The 27,817-nt window shown below is 40.4% G+C and overlaps 1 protein-coding gene across 2 annotated transcripts in view; it reads right to left on the bottom strand.

The window, feature by feature from the left end:
• LOC126470902 (guanine nucleotide exchange factor C9orf72-like) overlaps nt 1–26,357 on the bottom strand; it is an 89,517-nt gene extending 63,160 nt beyond the window's left edge. Inside the window, exons 1-3 of one of the 2 annotated variants that reach the window (XM_050098931.1) lie at nt 24,850–26,348; nt 24,033–24,771; nt 9,468–9,695 (exon numbers count right to left, since the gene is read on the bottom strand). In XM_050098931.1, the coding sequence (XP_049954888.1) occupies nt 9,468–9,695; nt 24,033–24,771; nt 24,850–24,866 (984 nt within the window). In that variant the 5' untranslated portion in view covers nt 24,867–26,348. Of the gene's footprint in view, nt 1–9,467; nt 9,696–24,032; nt 24,772–24,849 lie in introns of both variants that reach the window. The other variant, XM_050098933.1, reaches the window with a different exon arrangement.
• Between the last annotated feature and the right edge of the window lie 1,460 nt (nt 26,358–27,817).

Here is a 27,817-nt window from a genome sequence, read left to right as displayed (position 1 = left end):
GGACCAGCGTTTGTGCTGGACGTGCAGACCGCGTGAGACGACGCTTCATCCAGTCCCAAACATGCTCAATGGGGGACAGATCCGGAGAGCTTGCTGGCCTGGGTAGTTGACTTACACCTTCTAGAGCACGTTGGGTGGCACGGGATACATGCGGACGTGTATTGTCCTGTTGGAACAGCAAGTTCCCTTGCCGGTCTAGGAATGGTAGAACGATGGGTTCGATGACGGTTTGGATGTACCGTGCACTATTCAGTGTCCCCTCGACGATCACCAGTGGTGTACGGCCAGTGTAGGAGATCGCTCCCCACACCATGATGCCGGGTGTTGGCCCTGTGTGCCTCGGTCGTATGCAGTCCTGATTGTGGCGCTCACCTACACGGCGCCAAACACGCATACGACCATCATTGGCACCAAGGCAGAAGCGACTCTCATCGCTGAAGACGACACGTCTCCATTCGTCCCTCCATTCACGCCTGTCGCGACACCACTGGAGGCGGGCTGCACGATGTTGGGGCGTGAGCGGAAGACGGCCTAACGGTGTGCGGGACCGTAGCCAAGCTTCATGGAGACGGTTGCGAATGGTCCTCGCCGATACCCCAGGAGCAACAGTGTCCCTAATTTGCTGGGAAGTGGCGGTGCGGTCCCCTATGGCACTGCGTAGGATCCTACGGTCTTGGCGTGCATCCGTGCGTCGCTGCGGTCCGGTCCCAGGTCGACGGGCACGTGCACCTTCCGCCGACCACTGGCGACAACATCGATGTACTGTGGAGACCTCACACCCCATGTGTTGAGCAATTCGGCGGTACGTCCACCCGGCCTCCCGCATGCCCACTATACGCCCTCGCTCAAAGTTCGTCAACTGCACACACGGTTCACGTCCACGCTGTCGGGGCATGCTACCAGTGTTAAAGACTGCGATGGAGCTCCGTATGCCACGGCAAACTGGCTGACACTGACGGCGGCGGTGCACAAATGCTGCGCAGCTATCGCCATTCGACGGCCAACACCGCAGTTCCTGGTGTGTCCGCTGTGCCGTGCGTGTGATCATTGCTTGTACAGCCCTCTCGCAGTGTCCGGAGCAAGTATGGTGGGTCTGACACACCGGTGTCAATGTGTTCTTTTTTCCATTTCCAGGAGTGTATTTTCCAGTCTGTCTTCACATTCGATCAATATACCAGCAAGAACATCAGTCACTTTCTGAACAACTACTACTTTCACTAAAATACTCTGTATCACTAGCCGGCCGGTGTGGCCGAGCGGTTCTAGGCGCTACAGTCTGGAACCGCGCAACCACTACATTCGCAGGTTCGAATCCTGCCTCGGGCATGGATGTGTGTGATGTCCTTAGGTTAGTTAGGTTTAAGTAGTTCTAAGTTCTAGGGGACTGATGACCTCAGATGTTAAGTCCCATAGTGCTCAGAGCCATTTCTGTATCACTAGTATTTTCCAACAACACATGAAATTCATTATTGGAGACTTTTTTAAAAATAAGTTGCTAAAGTGAATGAAATAAACAAACTGAAAACATTACGTTAAAGAAAAGTAGCACAGAAACAATATTATATAAATGCACTCTACAAAAACATCATCAGATGAAATAACAAAATTTAAACAAGTATTACAAAACACCACGTCAACAAACGAACAATCCAGTAGCAGAGTTATCGATCGTCAATCAATTTATAAGCTAAGTGAAAGTAAACAGGGTACCGACAAATCAGCATTCTGACTGTAGGGTGGTAACAATAGATCTTTACACTGGCATGCAAAGTATTATTAATGAAATTCAGAAAATGCTGTGGAAGAATAGATTGTTTTGCACTCTCAGTTCAAAGAAAAGTGAGCAAATGATGAGAGGCAAAATTTATTATCATGCATTTGTAAAAAGATTCATGTGTGAAGCATACATCAACTACCACCATAACTCCTTACCAAAAGGTCTGACTGACAATCCAAGGAAATTCTTATCCTACATAAAATCACTAAGCAGGTTGAAGGCTTCCATCCAGTGACTCACTGACCAGTCTGGTGTGACAACAGAAGACAACGAAAGGAAGACTGAAGTTTTAAATTCCTCATATAAGAAATCATTCATGCAGGAAGATAGTAATAAAATAGCACCGTTTCACCATCACACAGTCTCCTGTATTGACGACGCAGGCTGTTAACGAAGGTACAAGCATACATGATAGGTCCCCGCACATGACAGTGGCTCAAAGACTTCTTAAATAATAGAATCAAGTCCATTGTCCTCGATGGTGCGAATGATCATCACAGACAGGGGTATTGCCAGGGGTGCCTGAGGGAAGAGTGACAGGACCACTCTTGTTCTCTAGATACATAAATGATCTGTCAGACAGGGTGAGCAGCAATCTGTGACAGTTTTCTGATGCTGATGTGGAGTATGGGAAGAGGTCACCATTGAGTAACTATAGGAGGATAAAAGATGACTTGGGATAAATTTATATTTGATTTGATGAATGGCAGCTTGCTGTAAATGTAGAAAAATATAAGTTAATGCAGATGAGCAGAAAACAATTCCGTAATGTTCAAATACAGTATTAGTATTGTGCTGCTCAACACAGTCACGTCGATTAAAGATCTCGGCATAGCATTGCAAAGAGGTATGAAATGGAAAGAGCACCTAAGGACTGTAGTAGGGAATGCTAATGGTCAACTTCAGTTTACTGGGCGAATTTTAGGAAAGCGTGGTTCATCTGTAAAGGAGTCGTCATATAGAACACTAGTGCGACCCATTCTGGAGTACCGCTTGAGTGTTTAGGTTCCCTTCTGGGTTGGATTGAAGGAAGACATAAAAACAATTCACAGGCAGGCTGCTACATTTGTTACAGGTAGGTTCTATCAACATGTGAGAACAGAGAAGGTTTGGGATCTCAAATGGGAATCTCTGGAGAGAAGACAACATTCTTTTCATGGAACATTATTGAGGAAATTTAGAGAATCAGCATCTGAAGCTGACTACAGAACAGCTCTACTCCCACCAATGTACATTTCGTGTAAGGACTGTAAAGATAAGATAGTAGAAATTAGGGCTTGTATGCAGGCATGTAGACAGTCATTTTTCCCTTGCTGTATTTACAAATGGAACAGGAAAGAAAATGACTAGTGATGGTACAAAGTACCCTCCACGGTGTACCATGCAGTGGCTTGTGGAATATGTATGTAGATGTAGAACCTGTCACAAAATATGCTGCTCCTCTTTGGACCGCCTCTATTTTCTTTATCAATCAGATCTACTAAGGTTTCCACATTGAAGAGTGATACTCAAATATTGGTTGAATTCTTCTAATAAATCTCAGTCTGGTATTTGCCTTTCCTATGAGTAGTTTTTATTGTTGCTTCACTTTATACTTCTCCATATACAATTTCTCAAATATTTAACAGATGTGACTGTCTCCAGTGAAAGACAATTGTGTAATCAAACAATAATGGGCCTTTTGCCTATTTAAATGAAATACTTAACACTTGTCTATATCGAAGATCTACTGCTGTGTCCTGCACCATGGGTCAATCTTTTGCAGGTCTCTCTCCCTTTGACTACGAGGGCTGTTTGAAAAGTCAATGCAAAGTCCGAGACATGGCACCACCGGCGCACTTCGAGGTCATGTTTACTTAGTAGCATCTTTGGAAAGAAAGCACACCAAGTTTCAGCCATATAGGCCTATTTCTTTGTGTTTGCCATCAAGGAAGTGGAGTGATTGTGAAAAAATGGACGAAAAAGAATTTCGTGTGGTGATTAAACATTACTTTATGAAAGGCAAAACGCCTCAGAAGACGAAAAAGAATTTCGTGTGGTGATTAAACATTACTTTATGAAAGGCAAAACGCCTCAGAAGATTAAAGAGAAGCTTGATAAACATTACGGTGACTCTGCACCTTCGATTAGAACAGTTTATAAGTGGTTTCAAAATTTTCAGACTGGCCATATGGGCACAAGTGATACTGAACGTTCTGGACGGACTATGGAGGTTACGACTCCAGAAATCATTGATAAAATCCATGATATGGTGACAGATGACAGAAGATTTAAGGTGCATGAGATTGCTAGCGCTGTGGGTATCTCGAATGAACGGGTACATAATATTTTGCATAAACATTTGGAGATGAGAAAGCTATCCAAAAGATGGGTTCCGTGATTGCTCATGCTTGACCAAAAATGGAATCGTGTGAAATGTTGCAAGGATGGTTTGCAGCTGTTCAGGAAGAATCTACAGGACTTTAAGTGTTGTTTCGTCACTGTGGATGAAACATGGACACATTACTATACCCCTGAGACCAAACAACAATCTAAACAATGGGTTACCAAGGGAGAATCTGCACCAAAAAAGGCGAAGACCATTCCTTCGGCCAGAAAGGTTATGCCGACTGTCTTTTGGGATTCGCAAGGGATAATCCTCATCGACTATCTGGAAAAGGGTAAAACTATTACAGGGGAATATTATTCATTGTTATAGGACACTTTGAAAACCGAGCTGCAAGAAAAATGCCGGCGATTGGACCACAAAAAGTCCTTTTCCATCACAGCACTGCACCAGCACACACCTCAGCAGTTGTGGTCACAAAATTAATGGAAATAGGATTCCAACTCATTTAACATCGCCCTTATTCTCCAGACTTGGCTCCCTCGGACTACTATTTGTTCCCCAATTTGAAGAAATTGCTGGCGGGACAAAGATTTTATTCAAACAAGGAGGTGATTGCAGCAACTAATAGCAATTTTGCAGACTTGGACAATTCCCATTATTCGGAAAGGATAAACAAATCAGAACAGCATTGGACAAAGTGTATAAGTCTAAAAGGAGACTATGTCGAAAAATAAAAAAGGTTTATCCCAAACACGTAAGTAGTTTTTATTTTTGCACAGACTTTTCAAATGCCCCTCTTACAGTTCTGTACTGTTCTGTCTTCTCTATATACAATAGCACCAGCCATGAACAGCCTCGTGGAGGTTTTGACAGCATCCACTACAGCATTTACATATATTGTGATGGTAACGCTTCTGCAACTCTTCCTTGGGGCATGCCTGGAACTACTCTTATGTCCAAAGATTCTATCCATTAAGAATAACACGCTGTGCTCTATTCACCAGGAACCCTTCAATCTAATCACAAAGCTGATGTGATATTTTGTACACTCACACTTAGTGTGTCACAGAACAGCTTGGAACTGTACCAAATGCCTGCTGGAAGTAAAGGAACATGGCATCAACTAGGATGCCGGTATCTACTGCAGGTCTCTTGGAAAATAATAGAGTGAGCTTTGGATAAATAGAGTGAGCTGAGTATCTGAAGATCATATTTTGTGGACTCCATTCTGACTCTTACATGAGATTTTTTGGTCTCCACAAAGGTCATAATACACAAGCATAAAACATATACTAAAATTTTCAAGGTTGACATCAGCAATAAGTTCATACTTGTGTGCATCTGTTTGACAACCCTTTTCAAAAATGGGAATAACTTGCATGTTTTTGCAATTGTTTGGAATGCTTCATGCCTCCACTAATCTACAACAACTGCAACTAGAGATGAGCAAATTCTTTTGCCTACTCTACATAGAAATTTATAGGTATCCCCTCAGTTCAGTTCAAGTTGGCTTTCCTCTGTTGAGAAATGTTGTGGCGACAAATGCAATAGGTGCTAACAGCAACCCGCACGACATGCGTCGGAGACAGTACTTCAGTTGGTGTGAGATGGAAATTCAAACTGGCCAGCATATTAGCAGATCGACAGAGGGTGACAACGGTAACCAGGCCAGCAACAGCTCTGAGGTGTGCTCACAGGCCTGACCAGCATGCACTGGCCAAATTATTTCCTACTTCCGCCAAAACTAAGTTTGAGCCAATCGAACAGAAATGTTACTTCACGGGATGACTACTTAGGGCCATGTTGTAATGGCAGGCAGCAATTCCAGTGCAGCCAGCCACACTGGGGAGACCTTGCTTGCATGATATGCTACCACAATCAACTCTTCTACTCTTCACCATTATCATAAAGTGGGGCTGGCCAAATGGTTTGCTGCCGTGTGGAGAGGATGCAGGATTCTGTTTTGCTACATCACCTACATTTGGGAAATGTCAGACTTAGTGTCAGTATTACAAAATTCATTCCTACAGACTTTAAAGGGATTCAGCTGTGACTTATTTTTCAGAACTCAGATTATTTAAGAAATCATTCCATCAAGAAAGTTTTTATTTTTGTTCTTCAGAAGTTAGTTACTGTATTCATCCAAAACCTCCGAGTCTATTTCTATTCTAACAAAACTGACGATCTTCTTCCTCCACACATAAGTCCCAACATAATGTGGCACAGATCAACAGAATTAAAATTCACTCATGTATCATGCTATGAAGTGGCTAACATTATAAAATCCCTAAAAAAACTCAAATCTTTGGGCTGGGATGAAGTTCCAACAAAAATAATAAAGGCAGGATGTGATAATACTGCATCCCAACTCTGTCAGATAATAAATCAATTGTTTGATGAGGGCTGCTTTCCGGACAGACTGAAGTATGCCGAAGTTTGACCTATCCACAAAAAGCACAGGTGAGAGAAGATAGGAAATTTTTGCCCAGTATCAATAATACCAATTATTTCTAAAATATTTGAGTGAGTAGTGTGTAACCAACTAGAAAAATATAACAAAAAACATAACATTATTCTTAATAATCAGTATCGATTTAGGAAGGGCCAAAGCACTGTGCATGCTATCAATGAACTAATCACTAAAATAAGCAAATGCCTCAATAACAAGGAGAGCATATCCGGTATCTTCTGTGACCTCAGTCAGATATCTCATGCAGTAAACCATAAGCAGCTGCTTCTCAAATTAGCTTCTTATGGCTTCTATGAAAAATCTTTAAGTTGGTTCACGTCTTATCTCAAAAATAGGAAACAGAGACTAGTTATACAATATAAGGGCAAGAAAGCTTGCTCTAGCTGGAAGGAAATACAAGTAGGTGTTCCCCAGGGGTCCTTACTGGGCCCATTACTATTTCTATATTATATAAATTACATGCCAGGTAAGGTAACTTCAGATACCCCACTCTGTATGAAAATGACTTGACAGCAGTAGTATACTGTAAAAACAGTGAAGAATTAGCACAGAAAACGAAACAGACTCTTCAAGAACTAGAAAATTGGATAAATACTAATGCTATGAAACTAAACCTAACAAAAACAAACTGTACACTTCAGGACCAAACAAACTGTTGAACATATAACACAGTTAAGTTATGAAGGCAGAGAACTGATAACTGCAGAATCTGTTAAATTTTTGGGAGTGACCATAAACAAAAACTTGTCATGGACTTTTTGGGGAGTTGAAAAAGGGCAGCTCGTTTTGTATTATCACATAGTAGGGGAGAGAGTGTGGCAGATGTGATACGCGGATTGGGATGGAAGTCATTACAGCAAAGACGTTTTTCGTCGCGGCGAGATCTATTTACGAAATTTCAGTCACCAACTTTCTCTTCCGAATGCGAAAATATTTTGTTGAGCCCAACCTACATAGGTAGGAATGATCATCAAAATAAAATAAGAGAAATCAGAGCTCGAACAGAAAGGTTTAGGGGTTCATTTTTCCCACGCGCTGTTCGGGAGTGGAATGGTAGAGAGATAGTATGATTGTGGTTCGACGAACCCTCTGCCAAGCACTTAAATATGAATTGCAGAGTAGTCATATAGATGTAGAAGCCTCGTCAGGGTGTTCAAGCTACAGAAAAAGAATTATCAGAGCTATGACTGGAACAAACAATAGACAATCATGCAAACCTTTATTTGCAAGCCTTGATTTACTGACAATTCCTTCCATGTTTATATATGAAACACTTCTCTGAGTTAAAAAAACCCACATCTTTGTGACAGAAATTCATTTAAACATGCTTATGAAACAAGGCACAAGCAAGATTACACGATACCTTGCCACAGACTAACATTATTTGAAAATACTCCGTATTACATGGCTTTGAAGCTTAGCAATAAAATGTGTTCAAAGTTGAAGGACTGCAAGCTCGAACCCACAGGTGCAAACACTGAAAAATATTTAAAAAGCAAATGCTAGCTACTACAATGTGGATGATTTTATAAACGTTGAAGATGAGTAGGAGATATTACATTTGTTTCGTTTTCCTGTTTTTTCTACATTATGTTTTATGTGTATGCTTATGTTCCTTTTTAATTGAGGTGTATGTTCTTTTTATACGTGTTCATACTTATAAACTACATATTGTGTAAACCATGTATCTAAATATCTTTATGAATACATATATAATAATTTTATGAAAGTATGTGCTCTTTGAAGTACGTCCATATTTATAAACTAGAGAAACAAACATGAAAAATACTTTTAGAATGATTTTAAACCACTGTGGAAATTTTAAGGAACAGGAAGAAATCTAACGTAATTTTCTTTTTGTGTTGTAATGTGCTTCTGGGCACTTCCTTTATTTTAATGTATCTTGTTTTAAGGTATATTTAGGTAGGCATACAGTTATTCATTGACAAGTCACCAATGTTTCAATCAAATGATTGTATATAACATGTCATTTGACAATAAAGATTCTATTCTAGTCTTGCACTGAAAAAAAGGAGTAAAACTGTTTAATTGGTATACCTGGTGAATGTTTCATGTAATTTAACTAAGGGAAGGGACATATCAAGGGGTTTAGTTGATTTTTTAATCCTGTAGTCATTTATCTTAGTATCTTTCATTTTAGTGTATGCATGACAATTGAAAGACAGTAACATAATGTGATCTTCGTCCGTGAATCAATTTTGGAAAACTGAATTTAGTATTTTGGCCTTCTATCTGCCATCCTTCATCCTGGAGCCAGTATGGCCACTGAGTGAGTGCATGGATGGCTCTGATGCATACTTCCTCCTGGTGTCAGTAAGGTCACTGAGTGAATGCATAGATGGTTCCAATGCTTTTATTTACTTACATTGAGCTTTCACTTTCAAATTCACTGAGCCACTTGTGGCTCTCTTTATGCTCACTTTAGTGAGCTGCTCACTGCAGAATGCAAACAGTTCACAGTACTGGAGAACTGCCAGTTCAGAAGCACACTCCTTTGGAGCCTGGATTACGTGAACTACTATTCAGTGTAATATGGTAAAGTCCTCATGGTTGCTCACCACTAACAATTTATCACCGAGGTGGGCTTAAGGCTTACTCTCACTGCAGGCAATATCACCACAATCCTTTACCAAAATAAAATAACCACAACAGACAGTAGTTCAACTCATAAATCTGTATATTTTTCTACTTAGCTTCATTTGGTAAGTTCAGCTACCTGATGATGATCATGCTGAATTGAAACAATATCTATGCTACTGAAAACAATAACAAAATAAAAAGTAGTGTGGCAAAGTGGTACTTCAGCTACTACTAACAGCAAGTTTTCTATAAGGTTATTGGTTGTATGGGCATTATTGAAGCAACAATACCTGATTTATGTCAGTAGCAGAGGTTCCCATTACAACTGTACAGCCAAATGTTTGTAGATGTGATGTTAAAGCACGCTCTATTAGTGGATGGTCCAGAATTTCCGAGGAGTACCGATCTGGCACTGTCCCAAATCCACAAGATTTCACTGATACTAACATGTAACAAAGTTCCATCATCCAGCCATCAAGCTTATCATTCGTTATGAAAGGTGCACAGTTAAATGGACCCTGTAGAACATTACAAAAAGAGCAAAAGTAATTAACTAAAACAGAAAATAACATATAAGCACCATCAATTGAACACATCAGATGAGATGATGATGATGATGATGATGATGATGATGACAACGATGATGATATGGTTGGTGTGGCACACAACAGTAAGGTTCTTAGCAGTGCACAAAAAATGTTGTGATACGAGTGTCAATACGATGCAATTCACAGAATTACAAAACTTCAAATACAAATAAAAATACTAAAACACAGCAGACACATGTACACAAAAACAGAAATATGGGAAGTAAGTATTACGTCAGATCTAAAACTTAGACTAAGAAAGGAAAAAGCAATGGAAAGAATTAAATAAGCATAGCAAATAGCTGTGTAGCCAAGTGCTGTAATAAAAAGGATGAGCCAGCCACTCTGCTACAAACTAAAATCTCCAGCCCAGACACTTCACATAACTTTAAAAACCTTCACCACTCTCATCTCGTCATCAGTTAATAGAGGACAGATCCCCACTTAAATCTGCTTCTGCCAGTTTATCACAACATAAAATGCACTCAGTGAAAATGTGGCATACAATGATTTGCAAGTCACATGCATCACACACATGGGGGTTCTTCTGCCAGAGTAAAAAGCCATGTGAGGCTTACTAGAGGCAAGTAAGGGCCATTTCATTCCAAAAGAGTGACCAGCAGGAGGAATGCCATGGTCTAATACTTGGCTTCACCAACCACAGTTTATTGCCATCACTGCCAGCCACTCCTCCCACAAATACAGACCGAGCAAGGTGGTGCAGTGGTTAGCACACTGGACTCGCATTTGGGAGGACGATGGTCCAAAACCTGTGTCCGGTCATCCTGATTTAGGTTTTCCATGATTTCCCTAAATCACTTCAGGCAAATGCCAGGATGGTTCCTTTGAAGTGTGGGTAAAACATTTTAAAATATAGAGTGTTTTTATGGAAGACCTTTCCAGGTCCCAAAGGTGTGATAAACATGCAAGTTTAAGAGTCAATGTGAGGCCTAGAAACCTCACAGTGTCTTTAAAATTAATAATAGTGTCCCTCATTCTCAATACAGCAAATTTAAAATGGAACACTAACAGGTAAAAAGAATTCAGACAGACTTCTCGGCTGAGAAACTGAAACCTCTCGTCGGCTTATTCATCCAACTGTCAGAGCACCAGTTGCAACTAATGAGTTCTTGTTGCAAAGCTCAAGGAGAAACAAAATACGGAGAAGTTGTCAACAAACAAATATCATAGGATAGGACATTTAACTACTAACATGTTACAATTAAAAGCAATGGCAAAGACAGTCACAATTAAAAGTCACCTTGAGAGACACTGCCCTGCTCAAAGCGATCAGAGAGGACGTCATTGACTCGATACCTAAAACAGTGTAGTGAAAAGAAGGGCCATATAAGGTACGAAGACATCCTCGAAAATCCCTGAGCTATCAGTCTGGGTGCCAACACTACCTTTCCGTACAGGCTGACTTCAACACGGAGGCAAATGACTTCATGAAACTAGGTGGCTGTGTGGCCTTAAAAGCATTCTTCCCAACAGAATAGGAGATGCAATGGGTGACTTCAACCTCCTGTATTTTCTTCTCTATGCAAAGATAGGGCATTCTTGCTCCAAACTGGATGGGCTTAAGAACAATTGACACACATGGATGAGGCAGCACAATGAAGACCTGGTTTGTTGGTAGTGAAGCTCCATCTTCTACACGTATTCTGCCCATTTAAACCCAAGGTAGTGTGATCGAAGCATTGACACCTAAAGCAATGCAAGGGGCATAACTTTAAGGTGAGAAAGCTTGCCACAATATACTTAGGCAACTTCAGTAGATCGGAAGTTGGGATAAAAGAAGCTGACTGCTGAAGCTCACCATCAGCCATTTTAACGAAATTCTGTACTTTACTGACAAGTTCACCTTCCCATTCCTGTGGGAGTTCCACAGTATTGATATCCCTAATGTCTCGCACCTCACAACCCCTTTACAACAATCTAGCCCAGTGTGCTGCTCACCATTGATAGTGTATTCTCCAAGTTGTTTAGCATTTAACAACCTGTTCACTTGGGTAGCCTTCAGTGTCTCGATCAGAAATGTACCAATGTGCAGCTTCTTGATGGATTTACACTGTCCTCCGAGTCCCTCTACAGCTTTAAGGATTTAGAAAGGCGACAATTTTTCAAATAAACCTTCTACACATTCACAGCAATAAATTCAATATCTACTACAGGATGTGGTCCATTACTATTATTACTTTCTCTTATTTTTACAGTCGTTGCAACTGGACCAGCCATTCATGATCTCTTTGGCGTCTGAATGTTAGTATAGCCCAATGGACAAGTCAAACTGCTCGGAGCACGAAAAAGTAATTTAAGCTTCATGGGAGGGCCAAGATAAGCTAGAGAAGTAAGTGTTTACCTAGATGGAGTCCCACTTGCCCGTGTATGACTTATAAAAATCAGGTGTGGCAGTTTCCCCAGAGGTTGCCAGCTGACTGTTCTGCCTCAAAAGCTATGCCTCTTATTGGAGTGCAACATACCTCAAGAGTCATGATTTTTTTTAACAGATGCTTTTACCAGTCTCCCAATCTGAATAGTTAAGCCAAGATTCCCCCCTTCCTTGACGCACAACATTCCACTGCCGTGCCACACGGGGGTTGCTGAAGCGTATCCAGAAGTTACGGGGGTACAGAGAGGACTGGCAGTGCTCACCTGCCCCAAATCAGGTAAGCTGAGTTCACCAAGCACATACTCAGCAGACGAATGCTGAGCTCCCTGAGGTGCTTGCCATCGAATCCCTCTCTCGCTAGAAGAGAAAGCCATGGGCCACTGGACAAAGTCCTACAGATCGCCCCACCTATTTCATCACAGTGGAGTAACGAGAAGAAGGTGCACCTCCACCAGCCCCCCCTCCCCCCACTGATTGCAACATGTTGCAATTATTAGTTACTCTTTCTTTCATCAACATACAATCTCCTAACTCTACAGTGAGGCTTTTCTGTGGAGTCTACCTCTGTCACATCCATTGGAGAGCAGACAAAGTTGCATGTTCCATGTATCGCATATGCCACAACCTGCTGCAATGTGGAATGCATCAGTAGGTTTACAGATAAGACACATTTGCTCTTTGCAGTTTTTGATTACAAGCTGACCATTTACATAACTGGTATTTTACTTTAATCTTAATCTGTAATATGCGCAATACATGTATTTAACCACACACAGAAATTATCTACACAAAAATTCCTCTATGAAGTAGGAACTGTTGAATGAAAACAATTTTATTTTGTTTCTAACTCTTTTTTGTTAACTGTCAATCACTGCGAGCCACCTTTCTCATTCTTCCATCACCAAAATCAATAATTCCATGAAGAACATATGTTGCTGAACATAGTGTCACAAAGAGCTATTACAAATGATTTCCAATTCCAGCTCCAATCAATATGCACTTCCCGGAATACTGAACATTCAGTTTTACATATTTCTTTTCCTCCACACTTTCCTGTTAGTGACTATAATATATCCTGCCTTGGTCAAAACTGAGTGAACTGTGTTTTGTCTAAGTTAAGTGACAGGCCATTTACTGAGAACTAATTAAAAACTTTTCCAAATAATTCATTTATTGAAACTTCCTGGCAGATTAAAACTGTGTATTGAAATGAGACTTGAACTTGGGACCTTTGTCTTTTGTGGGCAAGCACTCTTCTGTCTGAGCTACACGAGCATGACTCACAACCCATCCTCACAGCTACACTTCCACCAGTACCTCATCTTCTACCTTCCAAACTTCCCTTCATGTCTCCACAATGTCGTTTCTTTCAAGAGTGCTAGTACTGCAAGCTTTGCAGGAGAGCTTCTGTAATGTTTGGAAGGTAGGAGATGAGGTACTGGCAGGAGTAAAGCTGTGAGACAGCAAAGTTGGACCTCACTAAAGCCTATAACTGAATATCTGTGGCAACAGAGGCACCCATGAAATTGCAATAACTATGCCCTTTGGACTATCTGAATTTCCATACACACTGTACTACCCATGAAACATGGCACAGACCTTTCAATACTTTACTGATGAATTTACACTTTGCATAAACTGATGATGTGTTGGTGATATTGTTAATCTATGAACACGGTAGATAGCTACACACAGTTTTATGAATGTTTGATGACTACGGAATCCTCATAAATCCAGCCAATAGCACCATCAGTAGTAACAAAGTGAGGATTTTGGGTCTGCATGAGCAGTATGTATCTAGCAGGTAGGCACATTGTAGCACTTACAACATACCAGAACTCGGAGAGAGTGTACAAAGTGTGACGGTGCTTGGGGATGATAAGCTTTTACTGTTTTTATCCAAAGCCCAGGCACCACTCTGTGCCGTATCTCCCAGCCCTGAAGCCTGTGGTTCCACATGTTGTCACTTGAACTGACAAACTACGGATGGCAACTGTAGCCTGTGAGACACTCTTGTTATGCATCTGATTGCAAGTGTCCCACCCGTGATTTTCTCAGATGCCTCAAACTGTGCTGGTGGTGCCATACTACAACAAAATGTAAGCAGACCTCCCCCCCCCCCTCCCCCCCTTTCAAGATGATCACAGAGATGCAGTCCTCTTGGCCACTATTTTACACAAAACTTTTAGCAGGCTATGAAGCAGTCAGATACTTGAGATTCACGGTGGATGGATAAGCATACAGACCATCAGCCACTGGCTTACATTGCTGCGAAACTGTCTAGAACGGAAAGCATTTTCACACCAGTGCATGTCATTGAGCACGTGGCAGTGCAAAATGACAATGATGAATTAAAGGACTTGTTGAAATGTGAGACAGGCTTGCATTGTATCACATGCAACTGCCAGACACTGATACACTGTGACAAGACTGACATCCCCGATGGTTGGGGGGGGGGGGGGGGGGTGTTGCTCCTTAAGTAGGTTGTGCAGGAGCAGCAGGGAGGGAAGTGCCCCCCACCATCAAGGGGACAGATGGAGTCTGATGGCTCCGAGAGCCAACTGTATGCGGCAGAACGGAAGATGGTAGGAACGTCGTCGTAGCAGTGGCATAGGTTGATGTCATATGCCTCAGTGTAGGTCAATTGGTCCAGGGTCTTGTATTCCATTATTTTTCTTTCTTTCTGGAGAATCCCATAGTCTGGCGAGCAAGGCAAATGGTGCTCTCTGCAGTTGACACAAATGGGAGGTGGGGCCCAGGGAGTATCGGGATGTGAACGATGTCCACAATCCCCGACAGGTGACGCTGGAAGTACAGCGAGAAGACATATGGTCAAACTTCCAGCACTTAAAGCACTGCATCAGGGGAGGGATATATGGCTTTACGTCACAGCGGTAGATTGTCACCTTGACCTTCTTGGGTAATGTGCCACCCTCGAAGGCCAAGGTGAAGGCACCGGTGGCAACCTGATTATCCCTCGGACCCCGTTGGACGCACCGGACGAAATGGACACCTCACCACTCTAAACTGGCGCACAGCTCATCCTCAGACTGCAAAAGAAGGTCCCTGTGAAATATGATACCCTGGACCATATTTAAGCTCGTATGGGGTGTGATTGAAACAGAAACATCCCCCAGCTTGTCACATGTGAGCAGTGCCCATGATTGGCCAGAGAATGCTGTTTTGATCAAGACCGACCCTGACCGCATTTTGGACAAGCCCTCCACCTCCCCAAACTTATCCCCTAATGCTCCACAAAAAACTGAGGTTTCATTGACAAGAAAGACTCCCCATCAACTCTTGTACATACGAGGTACCAGGGTGAATAAGCTTTGCTGCTATCCTTAGCCTGGCGTTCCTCCCATGGTGTGGCCGGGTGAAGATAGACATTGATCACTTAGTGACTGCTGAAGTTTGACCACCAGCAAGAGATGCCGACCAGGGGACCTCCCACAGGTGCCACCCAGCTGCAGCAAAGGCCACCTGGCAGGCTGGCTGGCGATCCCTGTGTGGTCAAGGGGCTACAACCAACCAACAGGGTACATGGGGGGGGGACCACAATGGACTGGCTACCGTACTGGATATCAGGCTCAAAGAAGTCCATTAGCAACGCCAGCACAGAAAACGATACTGCATAGTGGATGGAGGAAAATGCACCCAGGAGGGTGATCCAATCCAATAGCTGAAGAATGGGTGGAAGTTCAGATCCACATTGACAAAGGATGCGAGAGGTCTCAGCGCATGATGGACATGATGCACCATGTAAGGCACCCTTCCCCAATTGGCTCGCTCTTCAGAAAAATTTGGAGGAAAGGAGGTCAAACCCTACAGGGGACCATCACATAAGGCTGAAACGTGAGAGACTCCTTTTAGTCACTTCTTACGACAGGCAGGAATACCTCGGGCCTACTTTAACCCCCGGACCCACAGGGGGGATCCACATTGGATCAACAGCGACTGACACTCACATCTGTCTCACTCATCTTTGCAGTAGTGTGAGAAGTAAACGCAAGCAGTACTTTCGTATCTTTCTTTGTAATGGAACCTATGTGAACAACATTTAGTATTCCTGCTTTTGCTTTTATATCTTCAATTTTGGTTCGTGCACCCTGCACGAGCGTTTGAACACCAACTTTAGTACCGCAAACAGCCTTTACATCTCAGAAGAAGTCTTTTCATAATATTCCATTGTGGTAGTTGCTTAACCCTTTCGTGAGCAAAATTATTGAGCAGTTTTTTTTAATGAATGGAGAGCAGATAGTAGTTAACAGATAGGTATATTTATCATACAGAATATCAAATTTGCTCCAACTGTGAAAGTGAGGTCACACAACAAGGTGGGAAGTATTCTTTCCACTGCCCTTCCTTGGAGTTAAATGACAAAAACAACTTTTTCAATATATGTCATATTTATTTTATAAATTTACTTCTCTTGTTAAAATGATTGTTCACAATTACTTGCCATGAAATTTTCTGAAACATGGGTCTATGCAAAGTGGTATTTGACAATATGTACAAACACAGCGAGTGCTCTTTTCCACAGCTTTGGTACTACAATGACGGCACGTCCAGTAGGTTTCTCCTAAAACGGGTTGATGCTCCCCTACAGCCACATGACGAAAATCTTCAGGTACTTTACCCCTTTTTGCCAGAAAGACAGGTTTTTGTCCACGCCTTTTTTGGGATGAGAAGCCAGCGATCAATTGTCTGGCTAGATGGCTCCTGTATGTGAGCTGATCATGCTCTCTTTTACTTAATTTCCACAGGATAAAACTGTTCACTGCAGCAATGTCCACCAGGAAATAAAATATTCTGTGCCACCATTTTACAGAATGTCTGCCAATTGCATACCTTTCTTGTAATTGATCGAACTTATCGACACCACCCATTATTTTGTTGTATTCTGCCACAACTTCAGGACAAGAAATCTCTGTACTAGTACCATCCTTGTTTTTCCTTTTCACTGTGGCTGTTTCTCATGGGTCATGAATTGAGGACAGGAAAGTGACTGGACAGTTATCCATCCATTTTACTGCAGAAATGGCTCCTTTTGTTTCAAACTGGAATTCTCCTCGTTCCAATTTTACGTTTTCCTTCATAAATTTGGGCAAATCAAATGTATTTACCTTATACTATAGCTTTGAGGAAAAAATCACAAAATGTCACGCAAACAGCACTGAAAGGCTCTTCTACAGAGCAACACTCAGCTATACAATGCCTCTGTGTGAAGGTACAGCATAAACGGCGGGAACTTCCGTTTAGAAGTAGTACCCTATACTGTTCACTAGGTGGTAGCACTGTACAGAGGTGGGAACTGTGAATCCCACGGGACTAGGAGCGAGTTCACTGTAGTGGGAAGCATGTTTCCCATGGCTCACGAAAGGGTTAAGGCTTCATGCAGTGTCCTTCCAACAGCCAAACGGTTCATTTAGCATCTTTCTGTCTACAGCACTATACTTTGCTTTATTATACCTATTGTGTAATAGGCACTCTTCATTTAACAGTTATTTTACAGATACATTCTACTGTGAATGATTCTTCATGTTGTGAAGTGTTCTACTGGGCACATTTATATCCTAAGTTTGGTCAGTTATTTTTCTAAACTTAAGACCAGTTCAGACACTAAAAATTTGCAATTCTCCTTTGAGATATGACTTTGTTGGCTCTTTAGTAACCTGGTTTTAGTTGCCCTTTATATTATGGTAATCATTGTAGCAACAACCAGTATCAGTTTCAAAGCTGACATTCTCTTTTTGGTTGGTAAACTGACCTTACTGATACAGGATGTCACCTTTGTCCTGTGGCATGGTGGTGGTGGTGGTGGCATTGTACCCATCATACATGCACAAAAAGATCACTGACAATATTCGTATTCTGTCTGTATTTGTTTTTGGAGTGATGATTGTGTTGACAGACTGATCTGTGCAAATCCTATTGTCTAAATTACATTGACAGATTGTAGTTTGTTTGTGGGTTGACAAAGCAGTATTGAATGCTTCGGTTAGGCCTATTTGATAGATTAGATTAGATTCAGTTTTTGTTCCACAGACCCAAAAACGAGATTATTCTCATGGATGTGAAACATGGCAGAAAGTATAACATAAAAAACATCTGAATATACTACTAACTACCCAGATCATTTGTCAGGAGATTGTCAAAATAGGTGAATACATTACAATAAACTGGAACTGCTAATATTTAAAGAATTAATACACTGTCAGAATGAAACACAGTTATGCACTTTTAATAAATTTATCATACACAAAATACCTAATCTTGAGAGTTGTGACAAAGAGCTATCAAAACCAAAATCTACCAGACATTTTTACTTAAGCTGGTCTTACAGTCCCTGTTAAGATATTCATCTATGGAGTAGAAGGAGTTGCCTATCAAAAAGTTTAAACTATGCTTTATCGGCAACCAAGTTTTTAATGGTTGCTGGCAATATATTGAAAATTTATGTTCCTGAATATTGTACCCCTTTTTGGACCACAGTAAGTGATTTTTGGTCTTTATGTAGATTGTTCTTATTCCTAGTATTGATACTATGTACTGAACTATTGGTTGGAAACAGAGTTATTACTTGAAGCAAATTTCATTAAGGAATAAATATACTGAAAAGCAGTGGCTAGAATGCAAAGTTCCTTGAACAGCTTTCTACAAGATGCTCTTGAATTTACGCCCCAAATGATTCTTATTACACACTGTTGCGCGCTAAAAACTTTTGTTCAGTTTGATGAGTTACTCCAGATTATGATCCTGTATGACATAATAGGATGAAAGTAAGCAAAGTATGCTAGTTTTTTATATTTATATCCCCTACATTTGATATCACTCTCACTGCAAATACGGACTTGTTTAGGCAGTTCAGCAAGTCTGTGGAATGCCCTTCCCAACTGAATTTATTATCGAGTTGTACTCCCAGAATTTAGCACTGAACTGCAAATAGTGGATCTTTTAGAAGTTTAATAACAGTGAATTAGCTTTAAACCAATTACTAATGTTAGCGAAAATTTGATTAGCAGTCATTTGTAAATCTGCACTTGGCTTGCCACTTACTACATTGCTTGTATCATCTGCAAATGAAACAAACTTAGCATCTGGCAATGTAACAGACGAGAGGTCATTAATGCACACAAGAAAAAGCAAAGGACCCAAGATGGAACCTTGAGGAACACCACATGTAATTAGTTCCCAATCAGATGAAGACTGACTGCTTACTACACAGTTATATCGCAACAACACCCTTTGTTTCCGTTAGTTAGATAAGACTCAAACCATTTCACAGCCCTGCAGGTAACAGCATAATATTCTAATTTAATGAAAGAGAATGCTGTGATTCACACAGTCAAAGACTTCTGGCAGGTCACAGAAAATGCCAGTAGCCTGTAATGTGTAAGCTAATGAATTGAGTACAGTCTCACTGTACGTGTAAATAGATTTCTCTCTGTCAGAACCTTAAGAAACCCAAACTGTGACTTGGACAATATATAACTTGCAGTCAGATGATTAAGCAGATGCTTTAACACAACCTTTTCAAATATTTTTGAAGAAGCCGGCAAAAGTGAAATTGGTCAATAGTTTGATGGCATCTCTTTATCCGCCTTCAGCATGTTTTAGTGAGTCTGGAATGTTCCGTTGATAAGAGATTGACTACAAATTTAACTGAAGATAGAACTCTCATGAGCACTCTTTGATTAACTTCGTTGATAGGTCATCATAACCACTATAATATTAGATTTCAAGGATTTTATTATGTATTCTACTTCTTTGGCAGACGTGTATCACTTCCATTTTACTGAAGTTATCTGTAAAAACTGGTCTCAGATACTCCTACTCCATTGCACTGTTTACTGAACCTGATAATCCCAAGCTGTCAGTAACAAAAACAAACTACTTGTTTAAGAGGTTTGCAACATTACATGCACTTGTTAACAACATCTCTTATTTTTACATCTATCTGTTCCTCTTCCTTTTTGGCCCCACCAGCGTTTGTCTTCACTATATCACACAACAGTCTTTATTTTGTTGCCTGATGTAATTATCTTTTTCTTATAATAAAGCTTCTCTGATTTCTGGAATATTTGCTTCAATATTTTGCAGTATTCTAACATCAGAGCTGTTCCTAGATAGTTGATACAGTCTCCTTTTTGTCCCACAATATATTTATTCCTTGTGTCAATTACTGTTTGATTTAAGTATTATGTTTAGGGGGCAAACAATTTTCAAAAGAGGAAGTAACTTTATTAATGAATGCCCTGTATTTTCCATTTGAGTCAGAAGTACTGTAAACATCTATCCATTTCATGTTTTTAAGCAATCTCTTAAAATTCTCAATTTTTGACTGATTTATTACCCTCCTGTACTTAGATTTAATGGATTTTTTATCCTGACGAGTTTCAACATGTAACACAAGATGCAGCATGTCATGATCAGATAGCCCATTTACTACTGGTTTTCTGATATGACCTTTTTTCCTAGATTTGTCTACAAAGTTGCAAAGTTCACAGTAGGCATTAAAATGAATGACAATGTTAATTGATTGCAATAATTGTTCCCTGACAGAGCTTTTCAATAAACCCACATTAAAGTCACCAGCAACCACTGTTTCCTGGATTTTTACTGTGAGATGGGACAACAGAGCTTCCAGATGTTGTATGAGGAGATTAAAGTTTTCTGAAGGCGCCCTGTGTATACTTACTATTATAAATGATTTATTATGAAATACTACTACTGTTGCACAAGCTTCTAACAAGGGTAACTCCCCATTGCACCCCTCTCAGTTTTATTGGTAAGGTGGCCCAGTGGATAGCACCTCAAAATCTGAACACAGATCAATCATAAAAACAGGAAGAAGGTGTACTGAACAGCGGGAAAAAAAGCAAAATTGAAAAAATTAATGGTCCAAGCTTAGGATGTGCACCATCTAGCAAACTTCATGAGCCACAGTGTCGTGGTTATGTGGTCATGGTGTTGGACTGCGAAGTGGGAGATCCATGTTTGCATCTCCCTTGTGACCCCCCCCCCCCCCCCTCCCCCACACACACAAAACTATCAACTGTCTGTCTAGTCACTGACATACCTGTTCGCTGTATGCAAATTTGTGTGTTTGTCGTGTTGTAACATCCCTTTGGAACAGTGAAGTGTAAGGAAAGGACCTCCAGATGTACATACCTATTTGTTCTACTCAAGTACCACAAGTTATGACTTGCGTTCCATTTTGGAAATTTTGACTCTTGAATACCTTTGTTGTACCATAGTTCAGACCTGCTTATTTGTCATTTTAGTTCCTGTGAGAGGTATATGCAGCATTTCACCTGCTCTCACTATTGATCACATTTACTTGTGATTGTAATATTTTCTTATAATATGACTCATATTCTACAACCAATATATAGTATGCCAACTGCCAAGGCTATAGAAGGAGAACAGATATGGCAATGTCCAATGGAAAGTTCACAATTTCGTGGGGTGGGGGTGTAGGAGGGAGTTTTGAACAGGGATCCGCTTCACAGTTCTACAGCATGACCACATAACCACAACACCATGGCTATCCATGTTTGCTCGATGTTGTATATCTTGAGCTTGGACCGTTCGCTGTTTCTATTTTGCTTGTTTTTGCACAGTTCAGTACACCTTCTTCCTGTTTTCATGCTTGATCTGTGTTCAGTTTTTGACAGGCTCTCCACTGAGCCACCTGACCACTAAATCTGAGGGGGGTTTCATATTTTCTCCACAGAAGTAAGAAGCTAACTTGAATCCTGTAACATTTAATACATCTATACCAGTGGTCACATGATGTTCAGAGAGGCAGATTATACCAACTGGTTTGCTCAACTCTAATTCTACAACACAAATAATCAACTCATTAAGCTTACCCTTTAGTCCTTGGATATTTTGAGGCAATAAGGATACCTGATTTTGTGCACTCAGTGAATTACAACTGGATGAACCTAATTTTTCCGTCAATTTTTTAATATCTCTAGTTTCAATCAGAGGCTTTCTGCATTAACTGTGTACATTAAAATTTCTTTCTGGCTGCCTGTTTTATCAATGTGAATGTAATTTTCAGCCTGTCTCTGAACATCTTTTGTTTCTGCCCTTCCTACACTAAAAAACTGCATTTCTGTCACTTGTAACCTCTGGTACTTTACCACTTGTTATAGTGTGCCCCCACTTAAGTTATTCGATATTAGCCCCGACAGTTTTCCCTTCTCTTTCCTGTTGAGGTGAAGGCCATGCCTAGTCTAGTCCCTCCTGCTGATAACAGTCAACAGGAACCACTCCGATATGAGACCCCATACCTGATCCAAGCAACCGTTCCACCTCCTGGCCATGGCACCCCAGAACAGATACAAGCACAACACTAATATGTCTTGTAGCTGAAGCTATCTATACCATGTCATCCTCAATTGAATAATTAGTATCCTTGTCTATGTTGTTGCCTGCCCCACCCACTGTTACCACGGTATCTTCCTTTGTGAAATCTTTGCAAACTGAACATACATCCTCTGTCACCTGACCCAGATTTGCACTAGGTTTCAAAAAACTTGTGACCTAGTAACCTGACCCTAGTTCATCCTGTAACAGTTGGCCAACATCTCTACCATGTGAACTACCTAACAACAAAAGTTTCTTCTTCTTCTTCTTCTTCATCTTCTTCACAACTTTTCCGACTTCTTACTTCTCAAATACTTTTTGAAAGTGTTGCCCTCAGATCTAGTAGATTTCCTTCATAGCTATCCGTTGTAAATAGTTTTCAGAAAAAGCATTTTGTACTGTTTAACAGGATGCCTTGCACTTTTTGGTTTCACCCACTCACAGTTAAACTATCGCCGTCCTATATAACTTAAACCTTGGAATATGCTACTGTTCAATGTCATAATCTACATTCCAGTAAATGCCGTAGAACCAAAATAAATATTGCCAGTGTCCTGTTCTTTCCTTTTCTACACATTTATGATGTAACACATGACAGCAACATCACAGCACGGATCAAAACTGATGTCTCATATCGGTAGATTCAACACACCTACAACAACGTACAAAGGAGGGCTTCTAAAGAATTTTAACTGTGACAGCGAAGCAGTAACACATGCAAGTTGAGAGTCAGGCACTGGTAATTCACTTCGCAGTTAACTCAAGATAACTTGATGTAATTTCAATGAACACCATAATCATAAAACTAATAGATCTATCATAGTATAACTAAAACTCGAACGCTGAAGGTTTTAGGTATGTATCAAAATATGTTTGATGTTTAGGAACAGAGTACTGATGTATAATGGCAGCTGTTTCTTCCTGCAAAGAAATCTTAAAGATAAAATACAATAAAATTAATAAGCAGTTCCCCCCACTTCTCCAGTAGTTACCTTGCTGTCCCCATACCAGTCAAATTTGTAACCAGATCACTTATACATCAACAGATCCACTGCTTCCACAAAATTTGTTTCTGAAGCACATTAATTTCACCAAATAAATTTTTTTCTTTACATTTTTTGGTCTCCTTCAGTAAAGAAATTTCCAGTGTGACCCTGTTAGGTACTGTTAATAATGATCCCACCATAAACAGGGTGTGTTAATACTGCACCCTTTCTTCTATCCCTAATACAGAACATATTTTTGGCATCAGCTACAATATCTGCTACTACATCCAAAGCTCGTTATTCACATGTGGGGACAGGAAGGGCAGAAGAAAAAAGGGACTGGAAATGTTTTTAAAACAAGTTATTCTCAATACATATGCTTCAAATGGTATCAACTCTATTCAAGTAGCACAAAAATCACCACAAGAATATGGAAACCTAACTTACCCATGCTAGAACTTCTCTCGAGATGAATAAAACTACTGCTACTAGTACTACTACTAAACCTACCTGTAACTGTGTTTGGAGACGGGCAGCAGTACGAATGAGCCACTGATGACACAAACACCGTAACTCCAGGAAACTGGAATACTGACTCAATGACACCAACACAGAGATGGAGTGTGGTAGTCTACGCTGTCCACGATGCACACGCACACCAAATGTTAAAGACTGAGCAATAATATGTAAGTCAGAAACCACAAAAATTTTAGGTCCCATTGCACTTGTTTCCGCTGCCTGACTAACAGTATGATTTGTAACATATCTAATAGCACGGATCATGTCGATTTTGCATGTACTTTTTTCTGCCTGTTCCATCCACACATGAACAGTCTGTGGACCCATTATATCATCCCATCTGGAAAGTACTATCACTGAAATAAGATGTTCTTCAGCACTAGGTAATACAAAGGAACTAGAGAAACTTGCATTAGCAGTGTAACTCACAGTCGGTAATTTTGAACCTGTGGTAGCCCCAACCCACATATTCTTTTCAGTACATGATTCAACTGCACTAATATGAATTAAATGCTTCACTTCATTTTTCACAGCATTAGCAATATTGGCACTCATGGCTAAGGACCTCACCATCTGAAATTCCTTTTCTTCTTTTCCATCAAATACATTTAAACAGTCTCCTTCAGAACACAGGACGGGTGGACACACTGGCTGATTTTCCACCTTCCTCTCTGAAAGTAACTGGCAGGTTTTTCCCAATGCTGTCCTTGCATCCATTACAACAAGCATACTGCACATACAGAAAAACAATCAGCTTGTATAATAATCACATTTTGTTGTGATAATACTAAATACGAAGAGTGGCTACCTCCATTCCAAACACATTTGTCTGTCGCACACCCTCAAGGAAGTAACAGAAACTTGTCAGTTCCCACACCAAAACCCAATTAGCCAACAAATCTAGGAAAGCAAAAATCCATGTATCATGATCCATCAGATCTGGAACTGCAAGGAAAATGATGCCTAATCCACTGATTGTTATAATGAGTGCAACATAAAGTCCTGTCATATCAGAAACGTTCATTATTGAATTTATTTTCCTTCCATCTTCTGGATTATTTTACATTTATTCTGATTATACACAGACATATCTTCTCCTAAACAAAATAAAACAAGAAATGACATTTCACTCAGCCACTTTTTGAAAGTAATGTGTTATCGTTCCATGCGATAATACCCGGTAAAAAGCTTCAAGACGTCTGTGATCGTGCGTTGGCCGTAAACTGTCTTCTCTGGCAGTCACCAGCTGTACAGCCCTTCTTGTTTACTTGAAGATGTTATGGAGGGGAACTATCCCAGAACACACTGCAGCTCGACCCTCACGTACGACCGTAGTTGCTTTGCAACTGTTCCGCCAAGATACTGATATTTATAATGTAACGACAAATATTAAAACGCTATCATTAAATTGGGTGGTTCTATTTCGTACTTTACTTAAATATTCTGCACCCCCACAAGATGTACTACAGACCCGTTTTTGCGAGTTATAATCAATTACTTTGCATTGGATTAACGACAATTTAACAGTCTGTGTTCAGAGTTCTGGGAGTTTCCAAATTATTAGGAACGAGTATTAAATTCAACTACTGAACTTTGCTGTAACACTTTGTTCCATCAGGTACATTAAACGTCAGTTGGATAACATTCTGAAAACGGCTGTCATCCACTAAGCATGTTGAAGTCCACAACACATAATCATTTGCAGGCGGAAAAATTTAAGACACAGCCCATTCACTTCACATATATTCCATACGAACAAACTATTCTCCTCCACTCAACCAACACCAAGCATTGCAAAGACATAACGCCATGTTTACCTAAGACTTCCCGTTTCCCATAATCTTAACAACCAATGTCACCAAATATCTACAATAAATACTGCAAGAAAAGGTGCTAAATATTTTATGTAGGGAAACCCTGGATTGTACATATAAGTTATTATATTTGTCGATGTTAAAGGTAGCTAACTGACACCGATCGTCACGTCACGGCGCCGACTTTAAGGAGATTACATGACTACCAGAAAATGGACTTGGAAATCGGTTTACGAAATCCAGTTTTGATTGTCAAATGTATTCAGGGTGATAAAGAAATAGACTGGAAACTTCAGACACTGCAAATTGTTTCTTTCAATATGTGTTTGTGGCAGGCTTATTTATTGTTAAATAGCTGTATGGATTGTGTGTGAACCGATTTTGGAAGCATCACTGGTAAATATTTATGGGGAGTTTGCTAGCCAACCTCAGTAAAAACAAGGCAGTTCAATTATTAAAAGACAAATAGAAGATGTAAAGAGAACCTATAAATCTTGAAGGGGAAGATACTGACTGTTGCATAATGACAGTTGCACAAAAATCTTCACTGGATTAGCAACTAAACTTAACCCTACACAAATCAATTTTTCACGTAAAACTATGCTGGGTGCAATTTTGAAGTAAAAAATGAAAAAAATCGATACTTCAACTTTCTAAAGTACAAAATGAGAATCCTCTTCCTCGAGCTCCTTGTATAGTGTGTATAATTTCCCTTCTCTAACACATAATGACGCTATTCGGATCCTCACTGTGTTTTTGTGTTGTTTTGCGCTTCTGTCTTCCTTCTCTAATACGCAAGCTATCCACTGCAAACCATTTGAGTCCAATAAATGTTATTTTCGTACATATGTGGACTCCAGCATCCGTGCATATGAGCTTCCTTGTTTTGTTAAAAATCATCTAGCAAAGATCTCAATTCCTGAAAAATAAAAAAAATTGGCGAGGACAGCCATGCAAGTTGAGATCACATGACCTGAATTGACTTCCATGTGCCGTGTCATGATGGACAATGTTAATACACTTTGATGGGATGGTGGCGTGATGTGTCGGTGCTGTGACAGTCAGTCTGAATTGGCCTTCAGTCATTGTCAGTTACTCAATACTTATACTATGCTGTGACTGTTTTTATCACAGATGGTAACTCATAACTTTACTTTCACCATTTAGTAGTAGGCTAAGTGATTTCACGTGACCTGACAAACAATGTAAGTCGTGCTTGGGTAGATCAGTCGACAGAGCACTTGTCCGCAAAAGGCAAAGGGTCCGAGTTCAAGCCACAGTTCCACACACAATTTTAATCTGTCAGGAAGTTTCATGCATATGAGTTGTTTACAATTTTTCATACAACATACAGGGTGTAAATGGTATAAGCTACCAAAAAATCCTGTTAGTAGAACATACATAGTTGATTTAAAAGTCTAATAACATGTATGTCCATTTCCTAAAGTTGTCCCAAAAAAAAAAAAAAAAAAAAAAAAGTTCATCTCGGGACAACGTTTATCGAAAAGTAGACATTACTGCTGCACATATTGACATTGTGAGTGTGAGTCGCAAACACATAGGCCACATCTGCCTGTGTGGTTGAGTCACTGTAACACATCAATCGTTGGCAGTCGCCGAGTTACCTGTGCAGACGTTATTGCAACTCCGTTATATGTTACTATGGAAGGGAGATTTACTATCACTGAACTATGCGAGATTCATTTAATTTATGGCGAGGCAAAAGGTATTGGAGGGCAACTGTATGAATTTATCGAGAACGCTTCCCACAACGAAGACTTTCTGCACGACCCATATTTGTTGTTGTTCACCAAAGGTTTGTATCATCATAATTTCCTACTTTTACTCTATTATTTTGCTATTAATTTGTAACAAAGTACAGTGGTTATCTTTACCTTTAATTCTGTATGTGAAACGATTTGTCTGTTCTGGTATGCTTTCGTTTTATTATTAAGTAAATCA

The sequence above is a fragment of the Schistocerca serialis genome, chromosome 3, assembly GCF_023864345.2.
Source record: "Schistocerca serialis cubense isolate TAMUIC-IGC-003099 chromosome 3, iqSchSeri2.2, whole genome shotgun sequence".
NCBI classification, from domain to species: Eukaryota; Metazoa; Arthropoda; class Insecta; order Orthoptera; family Acrididae; genus Schistocerca; species Schistocerca serialis.
This window is presented reverse-complemented; position numbering and strand designations above follow the sequence as displayed.